Below are 16,425 nucleotides of genomic sequence, written 5' to 3' on the forward strand. Positions count from 1 at the left end.
TTTAGTGTGTGTGAGACAGAAAGTTCTTGGACGACAACAATATTTACAATACTATTAATGATGACTATCTGTTTGATAGAATAAATGGGAAACTTTAAGTGCTTCCCATGCTTAAAGTTTAAGTGCTTAAGTGCTTTGAGGTGTAGAGCATTTCATTCATTTATTCATTCATTCATTCATTCATTCATTCATTCATTCATTCATTCATTCATTCATTCAGTGTATATAGTTGCTTCCATATAATATAAATATATTATTATTTTATATTATGTTACAAATACATATTAAGATAATGTATATGATTGTCTCCATATTTATTGTATTTGTATGCCGCCCCGAGTCTGCGGAGAGGGGCGGCATACAAATCCAATAAATAAAATAAAAAATAAAATAAAATAAATAAATTATATAAATAATGAATTCCCTAACTGTGTATCCTGGACGATTACAGAAGTAAAACCCCAAATATCAAACCTAATAAAACCCCTATCAAAGAAACCACTGCTTATTGACAAAACTATGTCTTCAAGGCCTTTTGAAAGAGTGTCAAAATGGAGGCCAATCTTATCTTCGCAGGGGTGATGTTCCAAAGAGAGGGAGCCACCACAGAGAAGGTCTATTTTGGTTCCAATACAACTGAATATTCATTATACAGTGTAAATCATGATTTCCCAGTTCAATCATTCTTTTCACTTGTGAAAGAGTTCCAGCTTGTGAGAGACTTTTTGTATGACATTTTGGCTGAAATAATGGTCTTCTTGGAAGCAGCTTTTTATATGTATACGTCTGTTTCTTTGTCTATATAGTCTGGCTCCAGAACTGCAAGTGGGAATGTGTTATCAGCTCTTCAAGGTGTATGGAAAACTCAAGGGATATCTGGGTAAGAATAAATAAAGGAGAGGGGTGAATTGAGGGAAAATGTAAACACATTTCTTTTCATTAGAACGTGGATTATTTTTTTCCTGAACGTCTATGTAAAGCAAGATATTTGTATATTTCTTCACTTAAATGTTCCATGCTTTAAAGACTGTGTATGTACTATCTGGTGATAATTCATGAGAAGTTTGAGTAAGTTAAATTGACGTTAGCTAGATAATTTTTGTGCAGAGCTGTGAACTAAGAAGGGAATTTTTTTAGATGTTTTGTATATTGGAAGAGTAGAAGGAGTTCATGATGGGAAAGGGAGAAAATAAAGCTTTTTCTGCAGCCAACAGTTAGAATAGCTAAGGGTATGAATGTTATCTGGTGATGGGCACAAATCACCGAGCACTTGTTGTATGTTGTGGGTGTGTTTTATATTTTAAAATCAATTTAAAACATTATTTATTTTGTTTGTTTGTTTGTTTGTTTGTTTGTTTGTTGATTTGATTTGATTGGATTGGATTTGATTTGATTTGTATGCCGCCCCTTTCCGTAGACTCGGGGCGGCTCACAACACAATAAAAACAATTCATAACAAATCTAATAATTTACAATTTAAGATATTTTAAAAACCCCATTATTAAGCAGACATACATACAAGCATACCATACATAAATTGTATAGGCCCAGGGGAGATATTTCAGTTCCCCCATGCCTGACGACAAAGGTGGGTTTTAAGGAGTTTACGAAAGGCAAGGAGGGTAGGGGCAGTTCTAATCTCTGGGGGGAGCTGGTTCCAGAGTCGGGGCCGCCACAGAGAAGGCTCTTCCCCTGGGGCCTGCCAACCGACATTGTTTAGTTGACGGGACCCGGAGAAGGCCCACTCTGTGGGACCTAATCGGTCGCTGGGATTCGTGCGGCAGAAGGCGGTCTCGGAGATATTATAAAAAAAGAATAGCATTAGCAATAGCATTTAAACTTACATACCACTTCATAGTGCTTTTACAGCCCTCCCTAAGTGGTTTACAGAGAGTAAGCATATTGTCCCCAACAATCTGGGTCCTCATTTTACCCACCTCGGAAGGATGGAAGGCTGAGTCAACGTTGAGCAGGTGGTGAGATTTGAACTGGTGAACTACAGCTAGCAGTTAGCTGAAGTAGTCTGCAGTGCTGCACTCTAACCACTGTGCAACCCCAGCTCATAATCTGTTTTGTAACTGGTATAAGTCCATTGTTAAGACATTCTGTAGTTTATTTTGAATCAAAAGATAGCAGAGTATTTCCCAAAGAGCGCTCGGAAAGTTACAATATTTATTTATTATTATTTATTTATTTATTGGATTTGTATGCTGCCCCTCTCTGTGGACTCGGGGCGGCTAACAACAGTGACAAAAACAGAATGTAAAAATCCAATACTAAAACAGCTAAAAACCCTTGTTATAAAACCAATCATACATACAAACATACCATGCATAATTTGTAGAAGCCTAGGGGGAAAGATTATCTAAGTTCCCCCATGCCTGACGGCAGAGGTGGGTTTTGAGGAGCTTACGAAAGGCAAGGAGGGTGGGGGCTATTCTAATCTCTGGGGGGAGTTGGTTCCAGAGGGCCGGGGCCGCCACAGAGAAGGCTCTTCCCCTGGGCCCCGCCAACCGACATTGTTTAGTTGATGGGACCCGGAGAAAGCCCACTCTGTGGGACCTAACTGGTCGCTTGGATTCGTGTGGCAGAAGGCGGTCCCTGAGATAATCTGGTCCGATGCCATGAAGGGCTTTATAGGTCATAACCAACACTTTGAATTGTGATCGGAAACTGATCGGCAACCAATGCAGACTGCGGAATATTGGTGTGACATGGGCATATTTAGGGAAGCCCATGATTGCTCTCGCAGCTGCATTCTGCACGATCTGAAGTTTCCGAACACTTTTCAAAGGTAGCCCCATGTAGTGAGCGTTACAGTAGTTGAGCCTCGAAGTGATGAGGACATGAGTGACTGTGAGCAGTGACTCCCGGTCCAAATATGCATAAAACATTATAGATCTATGTTTTCTTTTTTATTTCATAGATTTAGAATTCACATTTCCTCTAGGAGTTCAAACATGGTATCTTTCCCTCCAGTTTTATCTTCTACAAAACAGCATGAACTTAGGCTGTGAAACAATGAGTAGGCCCAAATTATCCAATGGACTTTTATGGCTGAATGTACACTTCGCCTCGAGTGTCTTCAATCCTCAGCCAACTTTTAAATCAGTTTATTAAAATAATGTTTCATTAGTTGTGTACTACAAAGCATTTACCCCGTCTTTTTGTTTTAGATGTGTGTATGTTTTCAAAAATACACTGCTCAAAAAAATAAAAGGAACACTTAAACAACACAATATAACTACAAGTAAATCAAACTTCTGTGAAATCAAACTGTCCATTTAGGAAGCAACATTAATTGACAATTCCACATGCTGTTGTGCACATTCAACTTTGTACAGAACAAAGTATTCAATGAGAATATTTGATTCCTTCATATCTAGGATGTGTTATTTGAGTGTTCCCCTTAATTTTTTAAGCAGTGTACTATAAGGATCTGAAGTGTGTGTATAGTTTTCTAGCTGCCGATTATTTGTCCGTAAGCAAACACTTTCTGCTGATGAAATGGACTGTATTAAAAACTATATCATTCTTTCCAGTTGTCACAGTATAAGTCACGAAATAAACAATGGCAACGAAATAAACAGGATAGCTGGGAGGCAAAGGAAATAGAGATTGTGGATCCTTTAAGTATTTCAGTGATCTTCTCCCAGGCTGTTCTGGTGCAAAGAATCCTTCCTCCCCTTCACAACACTCATCAGTCATGGCTTCATCCTGGGCTTAACTTACCCTGTTTTGCCCAAAATAAAACATCCCCTGATAATAAGTCCAGTGGGCCTTTTGAGTGCATGGCAATAAGTCCAAGCAGGGTTATTTCAGGGTTCAATATATATATATATATATATATATATATATTTTCAGGGAATCCTTCTTCCTTCTACCACATTACCCTTCCCCCGCTTTTGTTCTCTCACCCATTTTTTGAGAAAGTTTTAAATCTGTGTGAAAAATTATCTTCTCTTCAGCCCATATCAGGGTAGAAGAGCAATGTGTATGTCTAGGCAGCCATGTAACCCAATGACAGACAGTACTCAGCTGTTGCATTCCGTCACAGTAGCTTTGAGCTGCCTCAGCCCTTGCTAACTCCCCAAATGCTCATTTTCATGCGAAAAGGAGACACCTGTGGACCTTTAGATTATAAGGTTTGTAAGCTTTCCAGAGTCCTTTCATAGTGAGTTGCTCAGGAAAAAGAAAGAGAGGGAGGAAGGAAGGAAGGAAGGAAGGAAGGAAGGAAGGAAGGAAGGAAGGAAGGAAGGGAAAGAAAGCTCAATATTATTATTATTATTATTATTATTATTATTATTATTATTATTATTATTATTAATTAGATTTGTATGCCGCCCCTCTCCGTAGACTTGGGGCGGCTCACAACAGTGATAAAAACAATACATAGTAACAAATCTAATAATTAAAATCTAAAATAACAGTTTTATATTAAAAAGTCTAAAAAGAAAAAAACCCAATATATAAAATACATACACACAGTCATATCATGTACAAAACTATATACGCATGGGGGGATGTCTCAGTTCCCCCAAGCCTGACGACAGAGGTGGGTTTTAAGGAGTTTACGAAAGGCAAGGAGGGTGGGGGCAATCCTAATCTCTGGGGGGAGTTGATTCCAGAGGGTTGGAGCTGCCACAGAGAAGGCTCTTCCTCTGGGTCCCGCCAGACGACATTGTTTAGTCGACGGGAACCAGAGAAGACTACCCCAATGGGACTTAACCAGCCACTGGGATTCGTGCGGCAGAAGGCGGTCTCACAGATATCCTGGTCCGGTGCCATGAAGGGCTTTATAGGTCATAACCAACACTTTGAATTGTGACCAGAAACTGATCGGCAACCAATGCAGACTGCGGAGTGTTGGAGTAACATGGGCATACTTAGGAAAGCCCATGATTGCTCTTGCAGCTGCGTTCTGCACGATCTGAAGTTTCCGAACACTTTTCAAAGGTAGCCCCATGTAGATAGCGTTACAGTAGTCGAACCTCGAGGTGATGAGGGCATGAGTGACTGTGAGCAGTGACTCCCGGCCCACATAGTGCAGGCTTGTCAAACTATTGGATGCGTCATGTGCAGGCGATGCCCACCCCAGCTCCGCAAAAGGAAAAAATGTCACGTGACAACAGTGTGATATAGCAGTTGAATATTTTCCTCAGAAATACGTATTTTGAAGAATATGTCAATTTGAGCAATAAAAGACTACAGCACCAAAGTGCTGTAGATTGGATGTAACATATAAATGAGGAGGTAATGCAAACTGGCCAAAGCAAAGATATCCTGACTTCCTCTTATCCCTACTTTTTAATAAAAGTTTTATTGTAAATGTTTAAAATATCAAAATATTTAAAGATACATTAGCATTGCCATGTGTTTCTGTGACAAAACACTGAAAATTGGTAGTATGGCTGCTAGCAGAGGTTGTATGTGGACCAATGATGATGCTGGCCTATCTTAAAGAGATGGAGGCCTTTCCGGGAGGACTTGTGGATGAAGTCTTCCTGCTTTGGCAGGAAGTGCTTCTCTGGCAGGATGATCCTCTCTAGAAATTGCTGTAATAGAAAGCATTGCTAACTAAAACTGATAAATGCAAAAAGTTTGAGGAATTATGGAGGAATACAATTGATATAAAATTACAACTTTTGTGGCGCAGTGGGTAGAGTGCAGTATTGCAGGCCACTAAAGCTGACTGCTAGATCTGCAGATCAACGTTTCAAATTTATTTATTTATTCTATTTTTATGCCGCCCTTCTCCTTAGACTCAGGGGGGCTTACAACATGTTAGCAATAGCACTTTTTAACAGAGCCAGCATATTGCCCTCACAATCCGGGTCCTCATTTTACCCACCTCGGAAGGATGGAAGGCTGAGTCAACCATGAGCCGGTGATGATATTTGAACCGCTGACCTATAGATCTACAGTCAGCTTCAGTGACCTGCAGTACAGCACTCTACCCGCTGCGCCACCCTGGCTTGCTTGCTGGCTCAAGATCGACTCAGCCTTCCATCCTTCTGAGGTGGGTAAAATGAGGACCCGGATTGTGGGGGCAATATGCTGGCTCTGTTTAAAAAAAAAGTGCTATTGCTAACATGTTGTAAGCCGTCCTGAGTCTTAAGGAGAACGATGGCATTAAAAAAAAATCAAATAAATAAATAAACTTTTTAAAAAAATCACATTTCATGGATGGACTCCTTCAGCTGCCAGGCTTGGAAACTACAATTGCATTCCTCGGTCTGTCCTGGGGATTTATTTATGATTTTGGTGACTGATGTTTGTCTGGGGATCATAGAGTCAGAAAAATTATAGCTCCGTGCGATGTCTGGGAAAGGAGAAGTGGCAAGCTGTGGGGCAGCCTCAAGGAAATTTTGGAAAGTGGCTGGAAATATTATAGGCCAATTCTGCAAGGTTTTCTACCAGTGATAAATGGTTCATCAAAACAGGAAAAGTGTCGAGCATGGTGGTCCATCTCAAAGGACAGATGATGAACTGCCTTATCTCCTACCCTGTTATTTCACAGCCAACTAAGAGAAACTGTAGAGCCTCAGACTGCCGGCTGCCACCTTATTAAAACCAGATATTGCATATTTGCTTCCAACTGGCACTTGGAGCAAGGGCCAGTGGTTTAATATCCCGTCTTCTCTTTGCTGATGTTAATTATTTTTTCAGTCACTGTGATGTAATGGGGGGTTATAAAAAGAGACTAAAGAGCCATAGACTTGTATCAGTTTTGTTCTTTCGAATCCATGCCCGGATGAGTGACTTCCAAGTTTAGTCTATCATTTTTCAACGCCTCATAGCGGTATTATATGCAGCCCTATAGAGTGCCAGGCAGTCATTATTGGCTGAGGTGTTTTGAACAGATGCTGGGGAAAGGCTTGCAGTGGCCAGGGTTGTGAGTTGAATACTTCCAATCCTAAACGTTAATCTGCTGGGCGTTGCAACCAACTGACGGGCAATCAAATCCTCTGACCTTATCTATGCTTTTCGTCGGCATAGTTTATGCTTGTTGGAGTTGGCCGCCATTGTGAGGAGGAGGGAGAATTGAACTTGATGGGCTTAGATGCAGTCCTTAGCTCAGTGTTTCCCAACCATGGCAACTTAAAGATATCTGGACTTCAACTCCCACCATGCTCGACACTTTTCCCGTTTTGCTGGCTGGGGAATTCTGGGAGTTGAAGTCCAAATATCTTCAAGTTGCCAAGGTTGGGAAACACTGCCTTAGCTTGCCTGTCTGATACTATACAGGAAATGACTGGATTTTGGCTGAACCCAACTCTTTCTTTGGACCTAATTGTAGACAATATCTTTGTCATAACAACAACAAAAAAGGAAAAACTCCAGAGGAAACACATGAAACAATATCTTCAAGGGAATAAAATTCACAAGGGAAGAAGAAAACAACATACTTTCCTTTTTGGATATCCTCGTCAGCAGAAGAAATGACAGCAAAATTGAGCTGCCATTCCAGATTTTAGGGGGCACGTTAGGCAATGGTGCCACTTTCACAAAGACCTGCCTCCGTAGAATTCTGAGGATCCAGTGGCAGGATGTGCCAGACACAGAAGTCCTCCCCAGAGCAGGTCTGCCATCAGTTCACACCCTGATGATGAAAGCTCAGACATGCTGAGGAGAGAAGAACAACCAGAGCACAAGAGAAGTGAGCACTCAACAAAGCCAGAGCTGCGAATATTGCGACAATGGTGGCCACACATGTCTGCCCAACATGTGGCAGAACATTTTGTGTCTGTATAGGCCTTACCAGCCACTTGTGGACACATCTCTTTCGCCTCAAAGAGATACAATTTCCCTATCTATTTATCTATTATTGAACATCCAAAATATACTATTTAATTCTATGTATATATGTGATATGTGTATATACATATTACACACAGGCACACAAAAATATACATTATCTACTATATAAAGTGTACGTACACACATACACACCCGCACAGCTCTTCTAAAATTATACAAATTCAACATCATTTACTGCAATAGGAAAAACATATCCAGAGCCCAGAAGGGAAAAAAAGAAAAAAAATGCAATTATTTTTTCTACCGGTTCTGTGTACCTGACCGAACTTGTATGAGCCCCTCTCTGTGTATTTCCATGTATTTCACCTCATTTCTGCTAGTGGCGTGAGAATGGCCTACAACTTATAGAAATGGCATTGGACCAGAGTATCTTCGGGACCGACTTCTGCCACACAGAGTTGGCCTTCTCCAGGTCCTGTCAATAAAACAATGCCATTTGGCGGGACCCAGGGGAAGAGCCTTCTCTGTGGCGGCCCCAACCCTCTGGAATCAACTCTCCCCAGAGATTAGGACTGCCCCCACCCTCCTTGCCTTTCGCAAACTGCTAAAAACCCACCTTTGTCGCCAGGTATGGGGAAATTGATTCCCCTCGGCTGCTCCATTTTATGTATGGTTTGTTTGGGTTGTATGTTTGTATTTAATTAAGGGTTTAAAACTGTTTTGCTTTTAACATTGGATTTGTATTTGCTACTACCATTGTGAGCCACTCCGAGTCTTCAGAGAGGGGTGGCATACAAATCTAATAAATTATTATTATTATTATTATTATTATTATTATTATTATTATTATTATATCTGCTACATCCATGGAAAACAACACAATTATTGGGGAAACAACACATCTGTTTCCTGCTTTATTTGCTTTACAAGAAAACCAATTCTTTAAATTTTCCTCTGTGGAAGGAGTTAACAAATGATTGGACTTTAATCAGAACAAGAAAGAGTTAGGTAAGCCAAAACTCTATTAAAGAATTAGCATTTGAAAGAGAAATTGACATAGAGAAAATAATAGCGGCAATTTCTTTGGCTGTGGATCGCTGCCAGCTTAACCTTTTCCAGTAGGAATCTTCTAATCTCCAGATACACGTCTTAGGGTAGATGTGCCGAACTGCTGAGGGAATCTTCTGTCAGTACTTGTCTTGCTACAAATTACTTCGCTTTAAAGCTGTAATTATGGTAAAGCAGTAGATTGCTGTCTAGTGAAACCATAAAACATTTCCATCTGCCTGCCACAGCCCTGAAGCAGACCACAGACAAGTGCAGGAAGGAAGACAAAGAACCCTAAATCTGATTTAGCAATGGCTTGAGGACAAGAAAAAAAAAAGCATTCACAAAAGGCTGTTATAAAATTTGTCTCACATTCTCCAAAGTACAGATTAATCCGAAGTTTTGATTACGGCTGGCTTGGTTAAAAACAACAACTCTTTCTCTTTAGGACATTAGTAGTAATGTCTTTGTTGACTCTTATGAGCTTGTTTCTGACAATGAAGAAGTCCAATAAGAGATGTCATAAGGCTATCCTAATCTGAATTTTATTTTATTTTATTTTATATGATTGTTGTTAAATGAGAGCTGTGCGGTGGCCTAGAAGTGGTGCTCTCACCTCACAAACAGGGGGCTGTGAGTTCGATCCTAGGTAGCAGCAGATATTTCTCTCTTTGGGTGCAAAGAAAAAATATCTGCTGAGAGCTTCGCATAGGCATCAGGAAGAAGCGTTGACAATCTCTTGGACCCAGCTCCGTGTCACCTCCCTGCTGGCCGAAACCAGCCAGGAGGGACACAGATCCAGTAAACAGGTGACGGAACTCACAGCTCCAATGGCCTTGTCCACTTCATCAGGTGTCACCAGATGAAACTCTTCCCAAACAGATGGACAAGTATGGGCCCCAGTCACCTCGACTGACTCATTGTCAGTCGACTCTGTTTCCCAATTGGAGTCGAGGTCCGCCCGGATCTGATTGCTTGAAAATTGAGTAGTAGCCATCGCCAAGGAGGCCTTTGAACAGACTCCTCTTATGGGCTAGTTTTGGGCCAGTCTTCTTGGATCAGAAGGCCCTTTTGATGGTTGCTCATGACTTGGCTACTTCATAGATGGACAATGCAATGTGCCGTGTTTTGAGCTGTCTTTGAAGAACATCAGTTTTAGCTGGTCCAGAATGTGGCGGCATGAACACATGGGTGCCGTGCGTGCAACTCCATGTCTTCAGCATGCGCGTGCATGCGTCTGAGCGAGATTTTGCTTCTCTGCATGTGCAGGAAGCAAAATCTCACGTGGATGCGCATGTGTGCAAGATTTTGACTATTTTTTTTGCTTCCGCTCACATGCAGAAGCAAAAAAATAGCTGAAATCTCATGGGTGTGTGGGCGTCCTCCTCGATCCACAGCTCACATTAGAGAAACATCTTTCAGCTGTGGCGAGGGGGACATTTGCCCAGGTTCGCCTGGTGCACCAGTTGCGGCCCTACCTGGATCAGGAGTCACTGCTCACAGTCACTCATGCCCTCATCACCTCGAGGTCCGACTACTGTAATGCTCTCTACATGGGGCTACCTTTGAAAAGTGTTCGGAAACTTCAGATCGTGCAGAATGCAGCTGCGAGAGCAATCATGGGCTTTCCCAAATATGCCCATGTTACACCAACACTCCGCAGTCTGCATTGGTTGCCGATCAGTTTCCGGTCACAATTCAAAGTGTTGGTTATGACCTATAAAGCCCTTCATGGCATAGGACGAGATTATCTCCGAGACCACCTTCTGCCGCACGAATCCCAGCGACCAGTTAGGTCCCACAGAGTGGGCCTTCTCCGGGTCCTGTCAACAAAACGATGTCGTTTGGCGGGGCCCAGGGGAAGAGCCTTCTCTGTGGCGGCCCCGGCCCTCTGGAATCAACTCCCCCCAGAGATTAGAATTGCCCTCACCTTCCTTGCCTTTCGTAAACTCCTTAAAACCCACCTCTGTCGTCAGGCATGGGGGAACTGAGACATCTCCCCCTGCCTATGTAGTTCTAGTGCATGATATGACTGTATGCATGTTTGCTATATTGGGGTTTCTTGCTTTTAGATTTTTAAATGTGTAATTGTTATCTTAGATTTTTAATTATTAGATTTGTCAATATATATTGTTTTTGTCGCTGTTGTGAGCCGCCCCGAGTCTGCGGAGAGGGGCGGCATATAAATCTAATAAATAAATAAATAAATAAATCAATCAATTAAATAAATAAATAAATAAATAAATAAATAAATAAATAAATAAATCCCCTCACGAGACTTTGCTTCATGCGTAAGTGCAGAAGTAAAATCTCACTCGGACATGCATGCGTGTATGTCAGAGACACAGAGCTGTGCACGCAGCTCAATTTTCGCTACCGGTACGATGGTGTCAACCGTAGCGGTAGGAATCCACTACTGATGCTATGCCTATGTACCATCTCATTTGTCAACTGCAGCAGTTACTGCTGGATTTCCATGTACAGTTCAAGGTACTAGCAGGGGTGGGCTGCTGCCTGGACAGGGGAGAACACAGTGGGGTAGCAAAATGGAGCTCCACCCCACAGTACCCAATTGGCACTGAAGGACTTGTTTATTTATTTATTTGATCTTTTTTTTAATGCCACCCTTCTCCTTAGACTCAGGGCGGCTTACATGTTAGCAATAGCACTTATTTTTAAAACAGAGCTAGCATATTGCCCCCACAATCCGGGTCCTCATTTTACCCACCTCGGAAGGATGGAAGGCTGAGTCAACCTTGAGCCGGGGATGAGATTTGAACCGCTGACCTACAGGATCTACAGTCAGCTTCAGTGGCCTGCAGTACAGCACTCTACCTGCTGCGCCACCCCGGCTCTTTCAAGATGTTGAAAGAAAATGCAGGGTGTCCTGCATAAGTCACAGTGTGGTAGTAACTAGTAACCCTTCACTGGGTGCTAGTTATCATCTACAAATCCCTGACATGAGGATGTGGCCATGACCATTCTCCCGCTGTTTCTGCCCATCTTTTAAGTTCCAACAGAATGCACAATGCTCTAAGTTCCACATTCTAAGCAGTGTTGTTTGATGGGAACATCAACCTGTGCTTTTTTCAATAAGCCTTGAATTTGTGGCTCTTTCCCCAGACTTTTGAGCAAGGATGGGTTGTGAGAAAAGAGGTCATGTATCTGTTCCCCTGGAACGACCATCTTCATTTTCTATTATCCATTCTTTTATTATTCTCCCAGTATTCAATCTGTGTTTGAGTTCTCAAGACCCCTTGTGTTCTTCAGGTTGCCCACGCTTGCCTAAGTTTTTAAAATCCACGCCATTTTCAGGAAACATACACAAGCCTGTGGAGAATTTGTTTTAAAAAAAATTACAAAAAAAATAATAAAATGGAGGGGAGCCTGTGTACAGTATTTGTAGGACTGGAGGGGTAGAAGTTCCAAAATGTTAAATCACTTTTGTTCTTTCCTTCCAGTTTGTTTGCCGGCGTTGTCCCTCGCATCTCTTCCATCAGCCTTGGAGGTTTTATCTTTCTTGGGATGTATGACAAGATCCGAAGCCTGCTTTTGTGATTTTGGTGAAGAGGAACAACTGTGGAGCCCACCCCGCCCACCCCTTAATCCTAAAGCGGGAAAAATACACATTCATAAAAGTTATTCCTTTCCATTTCTCCCTTCCCCTTCTTCCTGCCATTCCTGCCTCCTGTGGCTCGGCAGCTGTTCGGCAGCCCAGACTTCATGCTCTCTATTTAAACAAGAACGAGAAATCCCGTAATTCCATTTCCTTAACAAATAATGCCCATGTTTGGAGAGTCCTGTTATGATGGTGAGCTCATGGAGAAGAGCCTGGCAAGAAATTAAGCTTTGGGGGAGCAAAGAACCTATTTAGGGGCTCCAGACAAGGGACTGAAAAGCATTATTATTAACAGTCACTTTAGGGAGTGTGATGTGCAGATGACAGGTCTCCGTGGCATAGCAGCTACACACATTGATTATAGAATGGCATCAGAGTAACTTCAGAGAAGACAACAGCACCGTTAACATAGACTGAAGACTTGCCAGCTCTGGAGGACAGATGGAAGAAGCAACGGTGGTTTTTTTTCTTTTTAAAATGTATAGATAGGGGGGAAACCCATTTGTTTCTTGTTTGAAACCCATTTGGAAAATCTAGACCACTGTTCATACCTACAGGTGCATAGCCAGCATTCTTGCTTGGATAAGCAAGACTGCCTTTTTTTAATTAGACTCGAATTTCTTTAGTACCGATTTGAGTACAACGTTGTATTATTTTACCGCCTAACAAGGTTGCCTGTGGAAAAAAAAAAGAGAGAGAGCAAGCTTGGGGTTTTGTTTCTGTTTTCTTTCCCATCCTTTGCCTCCAAAAGAATCTGTTTGGCAGGAGGTTAAAAAATAATAATAACGAAGATACAGAGAAGGGGGAAGAACGGATGAGGAGAGGAAACGAAGATGCCATCTCCTGCAGAGAGCTCAAGTCCTCTTCTCCAGGGACAGCCAGAAAAATGAGAGATCTCTTGCTTGACAGGCAGAGTGGGATAGTGATGGACCTTAACAGATGCAGAGTCCAGAAAGATCACAGTGCAAAGGAGCAAGGTGGCTTTGGTTGCTGAAGAACACTTTGGGGATTTTTAGAACACTTGCAAAGGCAGGGTCTAAGTCCCTGATGGTGAACCTATGGCAGGCATGCCACAGGTGGCACGTGGAGCCATATCAGTGGGCACACCAGACTGTGCTAGGTTTCAGCTCCAGCACACATGTGCTCGCTGGTCAGATGGTTTTTGGCCTTGGGAAAGGCCTGTTTGTCCTCTAGAGCGGTGTTTCCCAACCTTGGCAACTTGAAGATATTTGGACTTCAACTCCCAGAATTCCCCAGCCAGAAAATGCTGGCTGGGGAATTCTGGGAGTTGAAGTCCAGATATCTACAAGTTGCCAAGGTTGGGAAACATTGCTCTAGAGCAATGATGGAAAACCTATGGCACAGGTGCCACAGGTGGCATGCGGAGCCACATCTGCTGGCATGCGAGCCATTGCCCTAGCTCAGCTCCAATGTGCATGTCTGTGCTGGCCAGCTGATTTTTGACTCATACAGAGGCTATGGGATGGTGTTTTTGGCTTCCAGAGAGCCTCCAAGAGGATGGGGGAGTGGGTTTTTACCCTCTCCAGGCCCCAGGAAGCCTTTGGAGCCTGGAGAGGGTGAAACACGAGCCTACTGGACCCACCAGAAGTTGAGAAAGCAGCCAGATCCTGGCCTTCAGAAAGTGTCCAGGGGGCGGGGGAAGCTGTTTTCGCCCTCCTTAGGCATTGGATTATGGGTATGAGCACTCGCGCATGCACAATACTGCATGCCCACACTCTTTTGGCACCCAAGGGAAAAAAGGTTCGCTATCACTGCTCTAGATGCTTCAGAGAAGCTTCCCTGAAGGCAAAAAAATTATCCAAAAAAATCCTCCTTTGGGAAAATGCACTTCCGTTTTGCCATTGTGCTGTTTTTTGCATTCTGGCGGACCCTCCAGAGTGCAAAAAACCCAGCACAATGGCAAACCAGAAGTGCGTTTTCCCAAACTTCCAGTTTGTCCATTGGGGGGTTTTTTTTTTGCCTCTGGGGGCTTCAGAAAGGGTTGTGTGCCTGCACAGGGGGGCAGCACAGGCAGGGTGTGCATGCGTGGCGGGTAGGAGTGTGGGCATGTGCACGCATGCTAGCACACCCACACACACCCCTTTTGGCATGTGAAGCAAAAAGGTTCACCATCACTGTCTAAGTCATAGGGTTGTAAGGTTTTGATTGCATGCCACCATCAGGGCTATTTTGCATTGCATTTTAACTCCAACATATGAGGCTGATGGTCATGATGGTGCACCCCAAAGAGCTGTTCACCCTAGATTACTGTTATCTGCTTGGGTTTTGCCTGATAGGTCTACTTCCAAACCAAGCATTGATTTGTTGCCATTCCATGAGCAGGGGTGGCAAAGTGGTTAGAATGCAGTAGTGCAGGTTATTTCTGTTTACTGCTGGCTGCCAGCAACTCCCTGAAAAACAACGCTATACTTTTTACTGAAAAGTGGGCACTCTTCAACTCACGCCAATCTTATTTCCAGCCCAGATGTTACAGAATTGGACCTAAGGTATAAGTTGAGACTGTTTTTATTGCAAGGAACCACCGAATTTATGAATTTGGTGCAACTTTCGTGTCATTCAAATGAAGTCTTCAAGCTCAGCTCAACTCTGGACAGTGTTTTCTGTTAATGGGTATCTATTGTAATCTTCCAAATTAACACTTAAAAACCCCCCACCAGTTTATCTTACAGTCCTAAATTTTCCAAATACTGTACTACTGCATTCAAAGACTAATCAGCTCTGACTCTTTCAATAGGAACTGGATGATTCTGGCTGAAATCAGAATTAGAGACAAGAAAGTGGGACATTGGCTAAAATTGGCAATTAAATCGCCTCAAACTGATTAAAAGTAATATGTATTTCATTGAACTAGTGGAGTGAATGAATCAGAAATGGGCTATGTCCATAATCCTAACTGTCAGGTCTTTGGTGCTCTCCTTGATGTAAACCCTACTCATTCTTATTGTTGATGGGTTTTTTTTGCACCTTCTACAGAGTTTAAATGTCTCTTTTGAAGTGTGGTGACCAGAACTGAATACAGTACTCCAGGTGTGGTTGGACCAGGGCGTAGTAGAGTGGTATTAAGACTTCCCTGGTCTTGGAGTGTATCCTAAGCTGCATTAACAGGGGAATACACTCCAAGACCAGGGAAGTCTTAATACCACTCTACTACGCCCTGGTCCGACCACACCTGGAGTACTGTATTCAGTTCTGGTCACCACACTTCAAAAGAGACATTGAAACTCTGGAGAAGGTGCAAAAAAGAGCAACCAAGATGATTAAGGGATTGGAAACCAAGACTTACGAAGAGAGACTGAGGGAACTGGGCATGGATAGCCTAGAGAAAAGGAGGGCCAGAGCGGACATGATAGCAGTCTACAAGAATACGAGGGGATGTCACAGAGAGGAGGGGATCACTTTATTCTCCAGGGCACCAGAGGGCCGGACGAGGAACAACGGCTGGAAGCTGACCAAGGAGAGATTCAACATGGAGATAAGAAGGAACTTCCTGACGGTCAGAGCGATCAACCAATGGAACAACCTACCAGCGGACGTTGTGAACTCCAACACTCTGGACATTTTTAAGAGAAGATTGAACTGCCACTTGACTGGTGTACTATAGGGTTCCTGCTTGGGCAGGGGGTTGAACTGGATGGCCGTCATGGTCCCTTTCAACTCTAACAATAAATTAAATAAAATTAATTAATTAATTAATTAAATAAATAAATAAATATAAATAAATAAATAAATGTTGCCTAGTTGGGTAATAAGTAACTAGAAGAAAGCATGAAGAATCCCATAGTTTAACCCTGAATTATGGCCATTCAAATACAAGTTCCATTTGGCCACCCTAACCCATTATTAGCAGGTTCTGAAATAGTCATAGCATTTTAAAAAATCTTCAAAATCTAGGAATCATAGCAATGCAGAATTTCAATTTACTTCTCCCCAAACCAAATTATTAAAAAAGCGCAGATCAATGAATCAAGGCAGAATAA

At 42.5% G+C, this 16,425-nt stretch overlaps 1 protein-coding gene across 1 annotated transcript in view; it reads left to right on the forward strand.

Moving 5' to 3' along the window:
• Positions 1-13,130, forward strand: part of SLC25A26 (solute carrier family 25 member 26) — a 173,924-nt gene extending 160,794 nt beyond the window's left edge. Inside the window, exons 9-10 of the mRNA XM_070738180.1 lie at positions 807-880; positions 12,270-13,130. Coding sequence (XP_070594281.1) covers positions 807-880; positions 12,270-12,366 — 171 coding nt within the window. The 3' untranslated portion in view covers positions 12,367-13,130. The remainder of the gene's footprint in view (positions 1-806; positions 881-12,269) is intronic.
• Positions 13,131-16,425: the final 3,295 nt, after the last annotated feature.

The sequence above is a fragment of the Erythrolamprus reginae genome, chromosome 2, assembly GCF_031021105.1.
Source record: "Erythrolamprus reginae isolate rEryReg1 chromosome 2, rEryReg1.hap1, whole genome shotgun sequence".
In the NCBI taxonomy this organism is placed as follows: domain Eukaryota; kingdom Metazoa; phylum Chordata; class Lepidosauria; order Squamata; family Dipsadidae; genus Erythrolamprus; species Erythrolamprus reginae.